This window comes from Coloeus monedula (assembly GCF_965178545.1).
Source record: "Coloeus monedula genome assembly, chromosome: 5".
NCBI classification, from domain to species: Eukaryota; Metazoa; Chordata; class Aves; order Passeriformes; family Corvidae; genus Coloeus; species Coloeus monedula.
Genome location: NC_138785.1, coordinates 51,031,759 through 51,051,434, shown reverse-complemented (window position 1 = coordinate 51,051,434; position 19,676 = coordinate 51,031,759). Strand labels below are relative to the sequence as shown.

Sequence of the window (19,676 nt, the reverse complement as noted above, 5' to 3'; positions counted from 1 at the left end):
CGACTCCTAAAAAATCAAATATAGCAGTATTCTTTCTAATTACTCACTCTTCTGTGTTTGTTGGTAATTTTCATTTAATCTGCAGAGTTCTTCAGGAAAAGGCTGATTTGTTTGTTCACATGTTGTTGCAGTCTGTCCTCCTTGTGTGTTTTTAGGCATGTCCATTCACCCTCTCAGACTTAATGTGGCTAAGCTGAATACTTGATCTTCCCTGTTCCTTGTTCTAAGTCGTCTTCTGTTCTTTCTTATTACTGAGTTAATCTAATCAGTGTTGCTTCTAAATATATTTTGACCATGTGAACTGCCTAATCTGAGGTGTGTAAAGTTCCCATTTGTGTGTAATAATGTGGTGGGCTTGACACTGGCTGGACACCAGGTGCTCACCCAGGGCAGTCTATCACTCCCCTCCTTAGTTGGATAGGGTAGAGAAAATGTAATGGAAGGCTCCTGAGTTGAGATTAGGACAGGGAGAGATCACTCACTTATTACTGTCATGGGCAAAACACATTGGACTTGGGGAAAATCAGTTTATTTTATTGCCAGTCAAATCAGACTACAGTACTGAGAAATGAAAACCAAATCTTACAACACCTTCGTCCAACCCTTCACTTCTTCCCAGGCTTAATCTCCTGCTTTTCCCTAGCTTCTCACCCCCAGTGGTGCAGGGGGATGGGGAACGGGAGCTGGCATCAAGCACATTGTCTCTGCTACTCCTTCCTCCTTGGGGAAAGGACTCATTCTTCCCCTGCTCCAGCATGGGGTCCTTCCACAGGAGACGGTCCTCCATGATCTTCTCCAGCATGAGTCCTTCCCTTGCACTTCAGTTCTTCATGAACTGCTGCAGTGTGGATCCCTCTTCCACAGTGTGCAGTCCTTCAGGAACAGGCTGCTCCAGTGTGGGTCCCCCACAGGGTCACCAATCCTGCCAGCAAACCTGTTCCAGCATGATCTCCTCCCTCCATGGGGCCACAGGTCCTGCCAGGAGCTTGTTCCAGTGTGGGCTTCCCATAGGGTCCCAGCCTCCTTTGGGCGTCCGCTGGCTCCGGTGTTTGGTCCTCCATCAGGAGCACAGCTGCCTCACCACAGGCTGCAGGGGGATTTCTGCTCTGGTGCCTGTAGCAGCTCCTCTCCCTCCTTCTGCACTGACCTTGGTGTCTGCAGAGCTGTTTCTGTCATGTGTTCTCACTCTTCTCTCCTGGATGCGCTTGCCGTTGTGCCCAGTTTCTCCCCCGCCACTGCTTGTTAAATACATTGTCCCAGAGATGCTGCCACTGTTTGGATGGACTTGGCCTTGGCCTGTGGTGGGTCCCTCTTGGAGCTGGCTGGCATTAGATCTGCCAGACATAGTGGAAGCTCCTGGCAGCTTCTCAGAAAAGCCACCTCTGTAGCCCTCCACTACCAAAAGCTTGCCATGCAAACCCAATACAAGTAAATATATGCTTTACTCATCAGTTACATTGTTTAAAAACATGAATGGCAAAATAAGAGTATAACTTTCATTTGTATTTTTAATTTATCATGACTTGATTTCACTCTGTCTTTATTCACTCCTTCCACACTTTATTATACTAATAGTTCCTATTGTATTATTGTGAGAATTTTACACCATTAAAAACCGCTTTAGATTACTCCTAGCATTCTATGTATCTAAAGTCCTTCCTGTCTTTCCTCAAAATAAAGAAACATCAAATCATAATTTTTTTTGTAACAAGGTGGATCAGTGTTTATGTATATTTTCTGTACGCTGTTGTCTACATCTTTTATGTCAATTTCTTTAGGTTTATTGTTGATTAGTATATGCGTGTGGGGAGAAAATACAAGGTAGATAGGAGAAATTATTATTTCTGTGAAATAATTGTGAAAATAGATACATCTTTCAATAAGAGTTTTTCCTCTCTAAATTAAAGATGTGCAAGGAGGAATGTTTATGTTAAGGATTTTGATAGTGTCTAGAAGGTGGAATTCTAATCTTAAAAAGCTGCTCTGACTTAGAAACTTACTGATCCAAGTAATACTAAGTATTACAAAGACAGTAACATTTTTAAAGGATCACTAATCTTAAAACAATGTCCTTTTTAAGTGTTTTTTTAACATTCTCTTTTATAGAGTTTGTCTTTCTCTTGTAAACACCAAATAGATTTTTTTTCTCCACATTTATTAGTTTTATACAGTTACTTGAACTAGGAGTAGGATTGCTGAGATACAGTGCAATGTACAATTGTAGTACAATATATACAATGTACAATATGATTTATTTTAGTGAAATTTACCTGTATTTCTGAAAGATGAATTAGTAAGTGATAAATCTGTAAGTTGTTTTATAGTAAGGTTAATATGATTTGGGTGTGTATTTTTTTAAAATAAAAGATGGGAAGTGTTCTTGATTAAAAAGTATCAACCTGTTCTAACATTAGTAAATGGTGTACTGTTTTTAGAAAATATCTTAAGATTTTTTTCATCACCTTCACTCAGAAGCTTTGTGGGATGAATGTGGTTATTCAGGGACTTAAAAAATTGTTCAAGTTCAAACTGGATGAGAGAAATCAGATTATTATGATAAATATTGGTACCTCTACTGTTAGTGCATCGTGGAGAGTCAAGCAATATATTTTGTTGCTAAGCTTCAAAAAGACAATGTAGAACTCCGGGAAAAATTTTCTCGAAGTCTTTAAAAGCAGTGTCTTCCTGTAAGTATCCTGTGAGGAATAGCTCTGGACCAACTGTAGAAATCATATCAGTCCTGTGGTATGCCTGAAGTTCACGTGTGCCCTAAGGTCTTCTCACCAGTAGAATCCGAGCTTTTTGTTTTAAGTTGTATTCTGTAATGTGAGTTACATTACAGTGTTGGTTGTGTTATATCCTTCCGAATGTAACTAGTCTTCCAATAAGCATATTTTTAATGCATGTTAATGTATAGTGATTTACATTTGAGAATAAGATGAAATTATGTACATACAGACAAGTGGGAAATAATGGCATAAATTTAAAATTCCATTTATAATTTTTCTGAATATGTGTGGTGTTCTTTTCCTTGTGCATGAAAATCTGATGTGATAAGAGTACATCTTCTAGATATAAAAAGCATTATAAATAAAGAATTAATGTTTTTAATTGTTATAAATGCCCAATGTTAAGAGTACTAATTTTGAAAGTAATAGTTCGGAAAAATGATGTATACAGTCTGCCTCATTCCTCTGTATCCTCAGCAAGGGTCAAAAGTCTTATTTGCAGAAGCTGGACTTGATTATTGGAAAAAATAGAAATGGAGTCTTGTTGGTATTTCAGTTGCTAGACCAGGGGTTTCCAACTGGCCATATTTGAATGCTATTTATGTAGCCAAGCACCATCTCTGACATCAAAGTTGGAGAGGTAGCTGACAGTGGCAGTTATGTTTGAGAACCCTGAACTACAGCTTAGTAAGTAGCATTTTTGGAGGTAAATCATTCTACTCTTACTCATTTTCACAATGAGGAAGGTACCTTACTCTTCACTGTCAATTTTCTGTATCACTGGCAAGCATTGTTTTTCAGATTTCCACTTAGAGATATTACAATATGACACTAGATTGAGTTACTTTTTGAAGTTTCTGCTGTAGTCTCCATGAGTGACTTAACTTGTGTATCTATTTCTTTATTTAAGTGAAAGCACTCCTTAAAAAAAGAGAGTATGGACCAAAATACACACAGAATAACTTCATCACTGGAGTCAGAGCAATAAATGAGTTTTGTCTTAAATCCAGGTATGATGGGTTTGAGTTGAGATTTAAATTCAGAATATTTGTTCATATGTGCATGAGAAGTAATTGTGATTGTAGAGTGATTTTGCACAACTTTTTCTAAATGCTTTTGTGCATACATAATTTTAAGTGGCTGAAGTTAGTTCTTGCTTAGTTTTACAGTGGACTAGGAGCTTGCACTTAATTTTCATGTTTCATTACTTGCTTCTTAGAGTAGTTTATTTGTACCTATGAGACCATAAATCTCGTTGGGGGGAGACACCTCTGTTCTTCACCTGTTTTTACATAATGGTGTAGATGCCCTAATGTGTAGCTCAGCATAGGAAATTTTAGCTGTTTCCCCAAGTAGCTTTGTTATCTTCAGCCTTTTGCAGCTTGTGCTGGGAGTATAAATTTTGGGATTAAATTTGTTAACTTTTCTTGTCACATGACTTCTGATTTCCATTTAGAGATGCTAATTCATAAATCTGCTTGTTTAACATATGTACACATTATCAGTTACATACGGATCATTCATTGGATGTTTTATTATATAGTGTTTTAATACTTTGTCTTCAGTATTTCATAGTATGAAGACATGATTTGGACTTCTGTGTTTGAAAAACAGTAGTTTTCAATAGCCTCCTAGAGATAACTTGCTTCGTGTTATCTATATGTTCTGTTTGAAGTAAACAACTTCACTTTTTTTGTACAGCAAATTAGTAATATCAAAATTGTGGAACATCACCTAGGCATAAAAGTCAAATTAGAACAATATGATCCTTTCCTTGCACTAAGCTCTTTGTCCCCTTTCTTTAGTGATTTAGACCAGCTGAGGAAAATTAAGCGACGAAGTCCCCATGATGACACTGAGACTTTCACCGTGTACCTGAGATCGGATGTAGAGGCAAAGTAAGAACATTTAAAATGGATGATGAGAGAGAGAAAAGAGTTTTTAAGTCAGGTTTGCAAGGTATAAGGGCAATAATGTTTTTTGTTTTCTATCAGAACAGATTTTATATCCTGATTATTGTAATAATTACTTTGCGTATATAAAATTGGAGGGTATGTTTTTATGCTTGAAAAAAAAGTTGCATGAATAGAAACTTTGTTAAGTTACTTTTACTTCATGCAGGTCTCTTGAAGTTTGGGGTAGTCCAGAGGCTCTTGCCAGAGAAAGAAAACGACGTAAAGAGGCAGAGATCAAGTACAGAGAAAGTGAGTATAGAGTTTTCAAAGAACTTGAAATATAACAATCAGGTATGATTGTTAGAAATCTACCAGATAGTGTTATTTTATTGAGAACATGTAAATTTGGAACTAGCAATTGCTGACTAGGTTTTATGGCATAATCTTAGAGTAGCATGTTACACTATCTATGCAGATATAGTCTGTTACTATCTTGCAATTTATCTTCTTTGTGATGCAGCAAGAATGTACCTTCAGTTGAGATCTACAGTCATACTCTTTTGGGGGGGCTTTCAATTTCTAGATGATAATTTACATTTTCAATGCCTTTGCATTTCTTTTAATTTTTCTAATAGTTTTCTAATTCTAATTTTGAAAAGAGTTAAAACTGATCCAGATGTTTATACCATACCATTACTCATTAATTTTTTTCCTCTGAAAAGAATTCAGCTTGCCTTTGTGTTTCAGAAGGGGAGAAGTACCCCCAAATAATATATTTTTGTGTAATGTTATTTTTGTTATCCTTTCTGATATTATCAATAACATGTACAGCCAAATCAGTAGTTTTTAATGTATTTGGATCTGTCTAGTCAGTTAAAATCACACAAGAGGCACTACTGCTTCGAGATACTTAGTGCAGTTGTGCACCTTAAAATGAGAGGTAAATTTTTTTGGAAACAGTTGTGCTGCTAGAACACCCTTCTGGCAAAAAAGGCTAGAACTGCAGGCACCTGTTAAAGTGTCTGTAAGTGTACTGAAAGTGCAGTCAGGAGCCTCAACATTTTTATTGACCTGGAGAATAATTTTTGGATATAAATAAAATGCCTGAATTTGTAGAAGTGTATTGAGGTTTTACCGTCTATGCATTATCATTTGTTGGTAGAAATGGTAACAATGTATAGGATCATAACATATTGTATATGTCATTTTGCATGAGTATATAACAACATGTGTTTGTGATTAACAGTATCAAGAGAGGATTTTTTTCACAGATAGATTATGCTGCATAAAAAAAGTAGACTTCAATTCCTGAAACTACTGGTTACTAGTACATATTCATTATACTAATTTTGTATTGCAGATCTGTTTAGAAACCAAAGGCTGTTGTGGGAATACAAGGAGTTCTTTGGAAATACTAAGGTAAGGATGTTTTCAAGTATTTGGCTAGAGAAGTGTCATAAAATGTACTATGCCACCTTTTGAAGGAAAATTTGTGTAACTGAATATTATTGGAAGATTTATTTGCACTTTATTTTATATTTTGTAGTATACCAGATCTATATCTGATATGCAGTAGTAAATGTTATGATGACAGCTTGAATGGGTTCCTACTGTGACAGTGTAATCCACCAGTAAGAGGGTTTGTTTTTTCAGTTGCCTTCTTACCAAAATCACAGCTGTACTCGTGATTTCATGTATAACCTATTAATATGTACAGTGAATATATTGTTAATTAAAAAAACCTAAGTAAGTTTCTTTAAGGAAAAAGACCCCAGAAGATGAATGCTTTTGTCTATGCACTGCTGGCCCTTCCTCTTTGCTTAAGCAGACAGATACCCTAGATCCAGGTGTTGGGTGTATAGAATGATTCTGTAGCAGGTTCTGGGCCTTATGGCTGCAGTGGCCTCTGCTGCAGACTTCACTGGAGGTTTATTTTTTTTATAGCCAACTATTTGTAGAAATATGGAAGACCCAACTGCACTTTGGCTGAACATTCAGTAGTAAATTAGTTGCCTTCAAGAACTGTAGCTTCACTTTTGCAATACAGGGTAGTGCGAAGTTTTTAATTTAATAATAAATAATTTATTATTTAATAATTTAATTTTTATTTTATGGTAGGTGTCTTACGAGGTCTAGATTTAGTTATTAAATAATCTGTTATTTCTTTACGTAGCCACGCTCCAGTTCAGCAGCTATGTTTTTCAAGGGACCAGGGAAGGTGGTAATGGTAGCTATTTGCATGTAAGTAAAAAAAATAATGTTTTGTTTATGCAAGTATAAAGCAATTTATTTATATTGTCCTGGAAATAGGAACAGTGTGTTTATTTAAGATAAAGATACCTGTGTCTGTAACTGTAATCAATAGATTTATCTATTTATTGTTGATAGGAGAGAGTTTATGTGAATACATTCATCAGTACATAGCGATCAGGTATTGAATATATCTCTGATGAGAGAAGAGCAATTTTTTTGGAATTGATCAGACAATAGAGTTTCTTAAAGTAAAAACTAAAATTTTGAAGGATGTGAAGAAGCAGGTATTTAAAATTGTCCTTTTTTCTTGCTCCTTGAAAGGAAGCTTTTCATACATTTTAAACAGTCTTCCATATAACCAACAGAAAACAATTCACTTTTCTCTTTATACTGTTCTTTAGCTATTTTCTTTCCTAATTGAAAAGGGGGTATTTTTTGAGTTTTTTAGCTTTCACAAGTTTGAATGAAACAAGGTTAAATTAATGATTCTGATGTAAAACAAATGATCACAGAGACTATCTGGTATGAAATAGGAGGAAGTGTGTTAAGTTTTTCTCAGGAAATGGAGGCTAAAAATTGCTTGCCATGAAACCTTGCAGTTTTTAAACACATTTTGTTTTATAAAAGCTATTTAATTTTAAAGGCCCTATTGATATAACCAAGCATAATAGAAAGAGGGAAACTACTTTTTTTGGCCCAGGAAACCAAAACATTTTGAGCAGGAAGTAGCTCTTTGAGCTTCTGCAAAACGATATTCTTTTATTTGTGGAAGAAAAATACAAAGCTCATTTGACTGAAAACCTTCCTTTTTACTGAGTATTCTACTAGTAACTGTTCAGAGCCTTTTAAGTTAAAAACATGTAAGAATTTTTAGTATGGATGTTTCTAATGGAAAAAAAAGACTGGGGGTGTTGTGGTCATTTCTACCTCCTTCTGTTTCTTATACTCATACAGAGAAAACAGACCTTTCCTCTTGCTTTCTAGATAGAGCATAGCTGTAAACATTGCATTCTCTTCATAAATACCTTTGAATTTTTGAGTATTGGTATACAGGAATGCCTGGCAGCCAGTCCAGGAGAAATTTGTAGAGATAGTTGTGTTGCTCAGTCATCTTTTTGTGGAACTTTTTCAGAAGTTCAAGCTACTCTGGAACTCAAAATATCTTACGACTTTTCAGAGATTTAAGTCAAGGCCAGCATCAGTGCTCCTTTGCTTGTGGTCCTGATATTTTTAAAGGATTTTGGCTTTGTCTCAAGAAGAATCAATCTGTCTTAACTTCTGCAGTTAGAATTATTTGGTAGACTTTTAACAAACTTCAGGTTTCCCCAGTGAGGATGAAATGTGGTTCAGTCAAAAGTTGAGTTGTTCTATGGATCCGTGTGTGAGGGTATAGACCAGCTGCACTGGAACACTCTTGTGTTAATAGCTTTGGTTTGTGTTCTGTTAAGATTTCCTACTTTCAGGTCCATGCAGATAGAAATGAGGTAGCTAAATTAGTTCAGTTCAGTACAATGGAGCAAATACTTTCTGAAGTGGTGGTGACTGATGTAAAATGTAACTTTGTTTCCAACCAAATCAGAGCATCTTAGCTGCCTTCTCAGAATCTGCTGGGTTTGCTTCCTCTAACTTGAATATAACTTCTGGCATGTGTTGTTAAAATATGCCACTACAAGATGTTGTTAGAAGTTTCTTGTTACACTTAATTTCTTTAGATAATTTAAAAAATTGGCAATAAATGAAACTCATGTTAAAAAAATATAGAGGAGGATATTATAATTCTCTAGTCTGATTTTCTGTGCAATATGATTATAGCAGTTAACCTACTGATTCTGATGATGTTTGAAGTGAGAATGTAGACTTGGACTTTAGTGCTAATAGTTACCTTTGTGCAACATAGGACAGTGTTTACTCCAGTAAACCTGTAGCTGTAAAAATGTCTTCTTCATTCGCACTGAACATCTTAATGGAGAAGTTCCATAGATAATTTTTACAGTGTAATCTAGTGACAGCCTTGTCTTCCTGTCTCTTGCCTTCCTGTCTCTTATCTTACATTTGTATCCTACTGAGAATGGCTTAGACTGAGATTGAAGTAGGGAACCTTGCCCTATAGAATTGGGAGAGGATGTGTAGGAGGCAAAGGACTGAAAAAAATAGAAAAGGAAGTTGTTAAGACTTGTATTCTCCCACTGGTAGAAAGTTAGTTGTTCTGACTAGTGACTGTGATGGTAGTTTTCAGGAAGTGTTACTTGTTTGGGACTGCTTAGAAGTTAATGATTTTTGAAAAATAAATTGTGTATCATTATCAAGTTTAGCTGAAAGGATATTATTCACAGTAACCATGCAGAAAATCTATATGAGTTATCTGTCTGCACAGCTCTCTAATTATTAAACTGATATTTGAGTTTACCACTTTCTGGCAGGTAATGCATGATTGTACAGCACCTGTGGTTTTGCTGTAAATATTAAACACCAAATATTTTGGTATTTCTTCTCTTTGTTTTCAGAAATGGGTTGAATTTTTTCTTTAAGCTACTTGCTTGGGTTTACACGGGTTCTGCAAGTATGTTTTCAGAAGCCATACATTCTTTAGCAGACACATGTAACCAGGTGAGTATTTTTTTCCATTCTGCTAAAGTTAGTACTTGTAATAAAACTTGGAATAAAGACAGATACTTACAGTAGTTGTTGTGCACTTGAATTAAAAAAAAAAATAGGATGCTTTAAATTTGTATTAATGTAAGAATGAGAAATCAGAATGTAGATTTTGAAGTTTTTTTGGAAATAAGTTGAAGGAGGGGAGTTTCAGTAAGAACTGTACTCAGCTACTTCATGGATCATGAGCGGTACTTGAAACTAAGATGATTTTGGTTAATATTTTGGTTCAATGTTAACTTGAAATGCTTTTCCTGTCAGTTATTGTAATATAATGTCAGACTTTGTTACTTATTCATCCCTAGGTAGAATAATGATGAGAATTTGAGCATCTTGTTTTCTTTTTCTATTCCTAGATTACCTTACCAGCCTCTCACAGCACAAGTAGCCACATACATGGCACGTTTACTTTGAGAAGTGAAGTGGCAGGCTCAGAATTGAGCATGTAATATTAATGTGCAGGGATAAAATTAATGTTGTTTTTTCCACTGTTTTCTATAGTATGCTTGAAGCATGTGTTATGAGACCTTAAAATGATATTGCAAGGCTTTGGGGGGAAAAAATCAACCCTTAAAGAAAGGGTTGAAAGAAGGGCTCATGCAGCTCAAGAAAGATGAGTCCTTGGGTAGCTTGTAATTCATAAAATGCTACAGTCTTGTGCTCCTCCAAATTTGAGGAATCTGTGGAACCTTAGAGCAGGCTGAGTATCTTGAAAAGTCTATTAACATAGTTTTGGCAAACTTTCCTTGAGTTGGACCTAGTATGCTTTTCCGTCCCGGAAGACTGCATTAGGACTCACATTTTGTTTGATGGTTTTACACAACCTTTCAGCTGTTCCAAATGTAAAGTGAAGACAGGGGTGCTCCTAATTCAACTGATAGCACTTAAATGTATGGGGAAGCCAGCCTTGAAGTGTTTGATTTTTCACTTGGCCAAGTGTGTCAATGTACAGGTGAACCAAGTTTGATAGCGGTATTATATACATTGAAGAGCTATTCTTTTAAATAGTTTTTTTTTAATAGTTTTTTAAATATCAAAGTTGAACGTCCCACTGATATGTGGAGGGTTTGTTTTGTTTTTTCAAATAATTGAGTGTGTGGTTTTGGGAAAAACACAGGAGAAACCTTGCTGCCTCAAAGCAGCTTCCTGCTGCTAAGGCTAAAGTGTGTGCATTTTAGTTTTGTTACTATGTTTCATTATCTGTAGTCCTAAAACAAAACATGTGCTTTGCAAAATTCAGGTCTAGATTTATAATTTATTGCATCAACAACTTAATACATGCCTAATTAAATATATGCCAGATAGGCAATTTAGATGGCAAGGGGTTATTTCTTCCTTCAAAATAGCTGAAAAGTTGCAGTGTAAAGTTACTGCTTTAAATGTTATGTCATCATCATACTACACCACAGTCAGTATAATTTCTCTTCAAGAGGGATTTATTTAAGTAGCTTTGTTCCATGAGCAACTTCATTCCTTTGCGCTGAAGTGCAGCAATAACACTTGTGATTGCATGTAATGTTCATTTTCAGTTGTAATTCTGAGTTATAATTAACAGTAATTATATATACACACCATATAATTGTGTATATATTATATATGTAGGTATAGCTAACAATTTTTTGGGAGTGGTAGATTTAGATGACAGATTTTGAGGATTATATTCCAGCTCTAGTAAGATATCAGTAGCAAAGCATATATGCAGTTCAACAAATTGCATCTATCTTTACCTTTCAAGTTGAGTTGATACAGAATGTTTCTAATTTTTTTTTCTTTTTAACCTTTTGTCTTAAATAGGCGTTGCTAGCTTTGGGCATCAGTCAGTCTGCACGGACGCCTGACCCTAGTCATCCGTAAGCTTTTTGAGTAAATAAAGATTTTGGTAACTATATATAGGAGTAAGATCAGTTCTTGTTTGTGCATCGCCTTGTTCTTTTTAATTTGCTGTTTTGTGTCATTTCTGAAATGTATTGTTTCTGATTTTACAATAGATAAAATAAGAAAAGGGTTTTCTTTCAAGCTGCAGGGGTTGTAGTTTCAGTGGCTTGGTGCATGTTTTGGTTGGCTTTTTGTTGGTTCTTTTTTTTTCATGGCATGCTTTTACTATGTTTTCTTTTAATTGACATTATTTCTCTAAGTTGTTGTGGGCTCTTCTGCCTCTTCCAACTAATAGATCTACTTTGTTTTTACACACTGTTCATGTGGATCACAGGATTTTTTAAAAATAAAAATTACTGTCCTCTTCCTTTTTTCAACAAAGTGCTATTGTGTGAGCCAGTTACTTGTACCATAAGGAGTTGTGTTTGACATTAACTGCTCTTTGTTTTTATCTAGTAATAGGGGTAGTACTTGATAAATTCTTACAAGTTCATGAAAGTTACAGCTGTATTCTACATTGTATTTTCTTGGGGTTGACCTGTTTTACTCTTCATATGTTTGGGCAAGTCATTCATTCTTTAAGCACTAGTTCAAAAATACATCTAATTTATGGAATTAGTTACCCTTTTTTTCATTAACAGCATCATTAAAATTTGAAAAATTTAAATCTTAGATTTGTGCAAATATTCATCATATCTCCTTTTTCCCTCTCACTTCTTTCCCTTCTTCCTCAATATAGACAAAAAAAATGCACTGTTTGTAGATGGAGTTAAAACCAAAAAAAGGAATAAATAGATACTTTTAATATTGCTTTAATTCTTCCACTGCACTTAAAAACTGCAAGTGTTGAATATCTGTAGTTAGCTGTACTACTGAGAGATGTATAAATTTTATTCCCTTTAAATTAGTATTATGAATTATGTAGACTGGCTGCTCACAAAACTAGAGTCCTCATTTAGAGGTAGCATTTCACTAAAATCTAAACCTGAGGTGAATGTTGTTTGGTTTTTTTTTTTTTTCCAGTTGTAAAATCCTCAGTCATTGTACCAAAGCTAATACAGCTGTTTAAAAACAGGTTATAAAAATATTTATGCTTGGTGTCCTTGCATGTATTAGATATCCTTTTTCAAGTAGGCTGTTTTTTTTCCCCTTGGATTAGATTGGATTTAGCTGCTTTGTCTTAAATAGATGCCAAGTCATATGATGATAATTTAAGGCATGTAAAAATTGATGGCAAACTTTGAGATATGTTTGTAGAGATGTAGAATCTTATATTCCTGAAATAATTTTCTTTCCTTTCTTCTAGGTATGGTTTCACAAATATGCGCTATATTGCCTCCCTGATTAGTGGAGTTGGCATTTTCATGATGGGTGCAGGACTTTCTTGGTATCATGGGATCATAGGTTTACTCCACCCTCATCCTGTAGAATCTCTTCTGTGGGTAAGCTAATCTTGTTTGGTATTGTATTTAAAACAAGTGACTTAATAAAAAATAGTGTCATAGTCTGAAGTTCTCTTCGTGAGTCAGTTTGAATCCCAACACAATTAACTCAAACCATTTTTAATGAAAATGTGTTTAAAGAAAAAAAAAATCTTTTTAAGAGCTACAGTTGATCTTGGAGCAAAATGAGCTGTTCTCTAAACCCTGCATCTTCCTTTTATAGCCCCCACCAAGAGGTCCTCCTTTCCTGTTTTGGAATATATTGCATGAGTCAAAATTATTGGTTTCCTTCTGTTTAGGAAAATTACATGACACAGTGTGTAATGTGGTTCTGGAATGCTATGTTTGGATAGCCTGTGGTGAAGAGATCTGTAGAAATATGCATATAATATAGTAACTGATTCTTTTTTTCCTTACAGGCATACTGCATTTTAGCAGGGTCATTGGTATCTGAAGGAGGTATGTTGTTTCAAGTTCCTATTTCAGTATTTGTAATCTCTTAAGATTACTGTGTCAGTAATTACAGTAATAATTGATCCTTGCTCACGCAGTGAAGTTTTGAGCTCTGTTGCAAATACTTGTAAACAAACAAAAAGAAACATGTGAAAACTTTTCTTTTTTATATATGTCTATATAATAAGAAGTTGAAGAACACATAATTTGGGAAGTAGACATGGAATGCCTTTTTGGTATTAAGCTATCATTGAATATAACTGTTCTCATTTGTATGGGAGACACACGTAGAAAAGAAAGCAACTATGCTTTATCTTTATTCAAAGTATCAATAATCAGAGCTTTCTTTATGATCTGTTGCTATGATATAAAGAAAAGTTCCCTCTTTTCAAAATGGAAACAAGTCTTTTTGCCTCTAGCATTTTTCAGCAACAACTTTGTTGTTTCAGCCACCCTCCTTGTTGCTATAAATGAAATTCGGAGGAGTGCTCGAGCCAAGGGTCTCTCATTTTATCAATATGGTATGTATCATTATAGCAGTAAGGTATGTGGTTATTTAAAACACAATCTGTTCACTACTATTTGCATAATGATAGAAACCATTTTCTGTTTTCCCTTTTCCCTTTATTGATCTATTTTCTGTTTTACTAACAAATAACATTTTACAAATTAGGTGAAAACTATTCATTTAAGAGCACTGCTTAAATACTTGGCTAAGTGCATGTATTTTTCTGGATAAATTCCCCTTTTTTCTAACATTTTTGAGATGCTTCCATAACTGGGTTTTTCTGTGTATGTATAAATGCTTTCAGAAGTGTGTGCATATGCCAAAATTCAGATTACACCTATATAGTTGCATAAATTGTTCTTTTAATTTGCTGTTGTTGTTATATTTTAAGTACTGTGCATAATGTAGTAAAGCTAAACTTTCAAAGCAACGTAATTTTTTTTGTTGTGTGTACAGTTGTGCAGAGTCGTGATCCCAGTACCAACGTGGTGTTACTGGAGGATGCTGCAGCAGTTCTGAGCGTGGCTGTAGCTGCTACCTGTATGGGTCTGACTTCTTTAACAGGTAAAATTCTGCACAGAGGCAAGCCGAATGTGGATTTCTTCCCATGCATGATATGAACATAGATATGAACATAGAGTATTTCGTTTGTATTGGTTGCCAAATATGTCTCTGCTCTTTTTTCTGATACTTGTACTCTGTAAGCAGATTTTTGAGCTATTTTGTCATACAAACTAAGTTATTTTTTACTAAACGTAGGATGATCTGTATAGCAAATGGTTCAAAGAATGTCTGCTGCATAGTTAAGTTTTCTAAAGAGGGATGATTACTTATTCATCCCTTTTTAAGTATTGGTTTTTAAAGACAATAATTATTGGAATTTTGTTTCTTGTGGCTTCTAATGGCTTCATTGCGAGTTTCATTTTTTATATAGAATGAATTTTTAAATTTCATTTCTAGTTTCCTTCATCAGCTTAAAAACACAGTACTATTTCTGTAGATCTGAACATGAGTGTTTGAAACTTATTAATAAGTACTGTATTCCAGAAATGGTTAATACTTGCAAATTTTTGAGTTACTGATAAAAGAACACTGGATTTTGTGCTGCTACCTATGTTGAGGTGGATATAACTTCGTGTATAAATTTATGTTTACTAATATAGAAACACATACACAGACAAGAGTTTACTTGTTTATTAGTCCTGCAGGAGACAGGAGTGGTCCTAGGAGGGACTTAAGGATTTATTTTAAGATAGCTTGTTTTCTTCCAGCTTCATTATGTTCCTCAGTAGGAAAAAATCTCCACTGAATTAAAAAAAAAACCTAAAAAAAAAACCACCTTGAAAAAAACCCCCACCAACCAAAAAAATCTCACTAAAAAGCAAAACCCAGAAAACACCTCAAAACTATGTACTCTTTTCAGTGTGAAATTGGAATTCTCTGCTATATTTTAGAAATACTCTGTGGAACTAATTTGCTCTATCTTGTTTAGGAAACCCGTATTATGACAGTGTGGGGTCTCTAGGTGTTGGAACTTTGTTAGGAACTGTGTCAGCATTTCTAATCTACACTAACACTGAAGCCCTGCTGGGACGATCCATTGAACCTGAACAACTGCAGCGGCTCACTGAGTTACTGGAAAGTGATCCTGTAGTAAGGTAAGGATCTTTACAGCTCAGTCTCTACTATGAACAACAAAAAGCAAGAAAATAACATTTAATGGGAGAAGTCTGGTAAGATTATTTTTAGTGTGGAATCTTCTGTATTGGGATTCTAGAATCTTTATTATTGCTGACTTCTCTTTCTGTGCTAAAACTTTCAGTAAGTGAATACTTGGATCTCTCGGGTGTTCAACAGCTAAAATAGCATTGCAGATACGTTCTAACAGCCACATTAACTACAGGAATTGACAGTGCTTAATGAGAAAGCCATCACAGACTTAAAACTATTTTCAAATGCATGAAATGCAAGTGCTTAAATGATACTGTTATGTTGCTTGAATAGTTTATTAGCACTTAAATACTTAAATTCTGTTAATATTCAGTGTGTGGAATTCTGTAGCAGTTGGCAGGATGTGCTACAGTGGTATTATGATGCAATGGATTCTGCATGTTACGTGCTTATAGAATTAACTCAATGCTAATTTCTCCTTCTTTGCAAGTCTGCAATTTGTAGTAAACTTACAGCTCATCGTAATTCTAAAATCTTGCTTAAATGCTTTTCAATGAGCTATTTTAGCTTTAACCCTCTTAACCTTGATTTAGAAGAAAACTTATTTTTGTTTTCTTTTTAATCTTTATTTAGGAATATATTTCTGTGTAAATCAGCTGAAATATTCTAGTGCTTTTTTAATTTGTAGTAAGTTTTGAGCTGTGAAGGAAAAAAACCCAAGCCCATTAGTTAATGCCAGAGTACTTGAAAGAAACTAAGTGCTGCATCCTCACAGTTCCAAGCAAGAGGTCTGGACGACATGCCCTTCATTCCAGAAACTAAACAAGATTCCTATTTGGAATACAATTCTGTTAGTACTTTCACATGTCAGTAACTAAACTGAGTATTTGTGGTGGCCCTGGGTTAGTCTGAATGGTGAAGGATGTGTCAGCAGTGCTGTGTTAGAGAAGGTGAATTCACATGACTATTTGTATGGGACTTCTATAGTTCTTTTTTTCGAAGCGCGCAGGTGGCTTTTGCTTGTCTGAGGCTGAAATAATAAAATTTCTCCCAGGCCAAGTACCATTTTATATTGTATTCTGTTTTATAGGTGGCTCTAACTTCTCAACAGAGCAGACTTAGTTCATGTTCTTCTTGCTGTAGATTTTTTTTTTTTTAAACAAGAAGTACCTTAATTTTAAAAAAGCGTGAATAATAAAAGAAGTAAAGACTTAGTGAGAAACTGTGTGTTTTTATTTTCTGGAGGTTAGAAGCTGAAACATGTTTAGGTGTTTATTATACATTCTGTACGCACTTTGTCTTCAGTTATCTCTTTCTTAGATTCATTACGTTATCAGCTTTGATTTCTTTCAGTGCCCAGTTTGTCTTTGCCCAAGTTCTAATGACAAGCCTGCTATCCCTAGCTTGGTTAACATACATCATCTAATAAAACATCTGGTCTTAATCTCAGTTCTCTGTGATGTAAACTTACATTACCCTTGCTTGTTACCCTTGCGTGTACTTTGGGGAAAAAGCTGAAAACAAACAAACCAAAGGCTGAAATAAGAAAAAAAAAAAATCAGGGCAACTGAAATGAGGAAGTTTTTTAACATTAACTATTTCTTCAAAGGATTACCTGTGTATTTTTGTCAACATGAGCTTTGGACTTTTAAGAGTGTCAACATTTTCTTGAACATTCAAACTCTCATGTTTTCTTAAATGGAGATGTGTAGTAGTGTGTTCTACTCTTACATATCCTACTGACACCAAATGTAAAAGAAAAAGCTCCTGATTACTGGTCTGCTTCTAAAGCTGTGACTAATACTTGTTTTTTTATTTCAACCTTTCAGGGTTTTCAGTTCTCAATGCAATGCTTTTTGCAATTGCTGCTCCCAGAATATTCCTCCTTTGTTCTTTCAGGCAGTTTGCAATGTTTATTTTCAGATGTGTTTTGCCAAATCAGAGGGGGACATACTAGGGAATCATTTAGTACTCATCAGAATAGATCCAAATTGACAAAAGGATCCAGGGGCTCTGATATCTACTCCCTCAGCCCCCATCAGCACCACCAGTTAACTTACTATTTCAGCAGTAGCTTGCCTGAACATTGCGGTCCATTGCTAATTATAAAGTATTTGATTATCAGACATTACTAACTGCTGTCCTACTAAAATAAGTCTCTGTGGTGGTGATATTTTTTCAACTAACTGTTGATACTTTAATTTTTTTTTTTACAGGATTATTTGATAAGACTACATTCCCTAAAATCTTAGTGACTGGAATTAGTGTTCTTAGTATATAATTCTTCTCTCCATCTTTCTCACTATTTTTCCTTCAGTTGTCAGGTGGAGTTGTCCTCAGTTAAATGGATGGACTTGTTTACTGTTCTTAAATTTTGGCACAGTGGTGTTAACCTGGTTTGTTTTTGTTTTAATTCTCATCAGTATTGCAAGATGAAAAATTATTTTGCCTTCACAGTTATTCTTAGTTCTTTTTACTCTTGAATATAAATTGTGGAACCTGCTGGATTAGAAGCATTTTTTTCCATTTAAATATCCAATATGCTTCTCTGCTATTAGTAGGAAAATGCTTTGTTGTACTAATATAATCTTGCTTGCATTCCATTCTTAACTCTCATTGACACCTTTGGTGCCTAAATCATTCTTGTGGTCAGCTTAACTGAACTGTGGGAAATTAGCCTTTCATAACTGTGAAATAAAGTATGTGATGTGGTACAGACTCTGTCCTGATTCTGTTCTTATGGAATTTAATCACAGATTCCTAGGCATAAGCTATTCTTAGTGACAGTTTCATCTTTAATTTTACTTCATTGTAACAGCTGTTGGGTAGTTGTGCTTCTGTTGTGCTGGAAAATCTGTCATTCTGGTTTGGACAAAAACCAAAAGTATTACAACCAATTGCTCAAAAGCAGTAACTTGATGTTCTCTGACAAATTTTTCATTAATGTGAAACTTGCTCTTTTCCCTGGTTAGAATTGATGTTGTCTACTAACCATCCAGAAGTTTCCATAAGCAAGCTTTGTAGCTTAAGCTTTAGCATACACATTTGTATTTTTGAATGATTAGTGATTTTTCTCCTCTTGGCTCACTGTCTTATCTTTCCTGGTCAGATTATATGCACAAATTCCTTCACATTTATAGAATATGCATAATTTCACTGAATTTTATCAGGCTGCTGCTTAACGAGAATCTCAAATATCACTTATTATCTTTTGCTTAGCTCTGGTGGGCACCTGATATGTCTTCAATATTTTTGAATCACATGGCTCCAAATTCTCTTCATTAACAACACCTGTTGTCTTAAATAACTTCTTTGTGATGAGGTAGTTTGATGCCATCTAGTTTACTCCCATTAATACTGTTTTGATTTGATACCTTCCCACAGAATAGTTGTGTAAATTGGAATGGAGCTGGAAAGACTTTATTGCTACCAGTAAGCTGATAGTTCTTTTAATCTGCTTAAATATTTACTGAGATGTATGTTTTGGTGTCTCTATATTTAGTTCATGTTCTGTTTCTTTTTTAATATACTTACCTCTCCTCCACCTTGAGTATTACAAGAAGTATTCTGTAAAAGCGTCCTGTGATTGTTCATCTTAAAGTTTCTGTCTCCTGTTCTTTTTTGGCTGTTCATTCTAGCAGGCTCCTTCCAACATACATGCCTTCTGCTTTCTTCCGGCACTGCCTGTGAAGTTATTTCTGATTTGTAAACATTCAGATGCAAAGAAGCATTTCTAGTTGGGAAGAGTAAATTTGATTAAGACAAAGAGTGTGCTAAATGTAAAGATTCAGTGAAATTGTACAATTTAGCAGAATAAATGGAGGTAAAGTTTGGTACTTTCCATCAAGTGAGCTGCGTTGCTAAATCTGAATTTTGTGTTAGAATTTACCAAATTGTCAAGATTGCATTTTTTCTGTTAATAAACTAAAAGTCTTTGAAATATTTTATACTTGTTTTACTTTGAAAATGTCAGAAGCAGGAATTTGAAAAATGTGAAACTTTTGTGATTTGTGTCCCGTGTTTTAGACTCCACTTATTTTTTCTGACCTTGATGGAAAAATGTGGAAACTTACTCTGCAGTGGCAATTTTAAATTCTCTTGGCTTTAAAGATAAACTGAGTTTTTGCTAATATAATTAAGAAAAAATAGACTATTTAATTTTTTTGAAATGCATCACCATATGTCTTGGTCCTGAGTT

General features: G+C 34.8%; 1 protein-coding gene across 1 annotated transcript in view; it reads left to right on the top strand.

The window, feature by feature from the left end:
* The window catches only part of SLC30A9 (solute carrier family 30 member 9), a 36,181-nt gene that overhangs the window by 4,951 nt on the left and 11,554 nt on the right, over positions 1–19,676 (top strand). The window contains exons 4-15 of the mRNA XM_082282096.1: positions 3,640–3,739; positions 4,535–4,627; positions 4,851–4,933; positions 5,985–6,043; positions 6,798–6,865; positions 9,382–9,484; positions 11,324–11,379; positions 12,711–12,846; positions 13,266–13,305; positions 13,749–13,820; positions 14,264–14,371; positions 15,300–15,465. Coding sequence (XP_082138222.1) covers positions 3,640–3,739; positions 4,535–4,627; positions 4,851–4,933; positions 5,985–6,043; positions 6,798–6,865; positions 9,382–9,484; positions 11,324–11,379; positions 12,711–12,846; positions 13,266–13,305; positions 13,749–13,820; positions 14,264–14,371; positions 15,300–15,465 — 1,084 coding nt within the window. The remainder of the gene's footprint in view (positions 1–3,639; positions 3,740–4,534; positions 4,628–4,850; positions 4,934–5,984; positions 6,044–6,797; positions 6,866–9,381; positions 9,485–11,323; positions 11,380–12,710; positions 12,847–13,265; positions 13,306–13,748; positions 13,821–14,263; positions 14,372–15,299; positions 15,466–19,676) is intronic.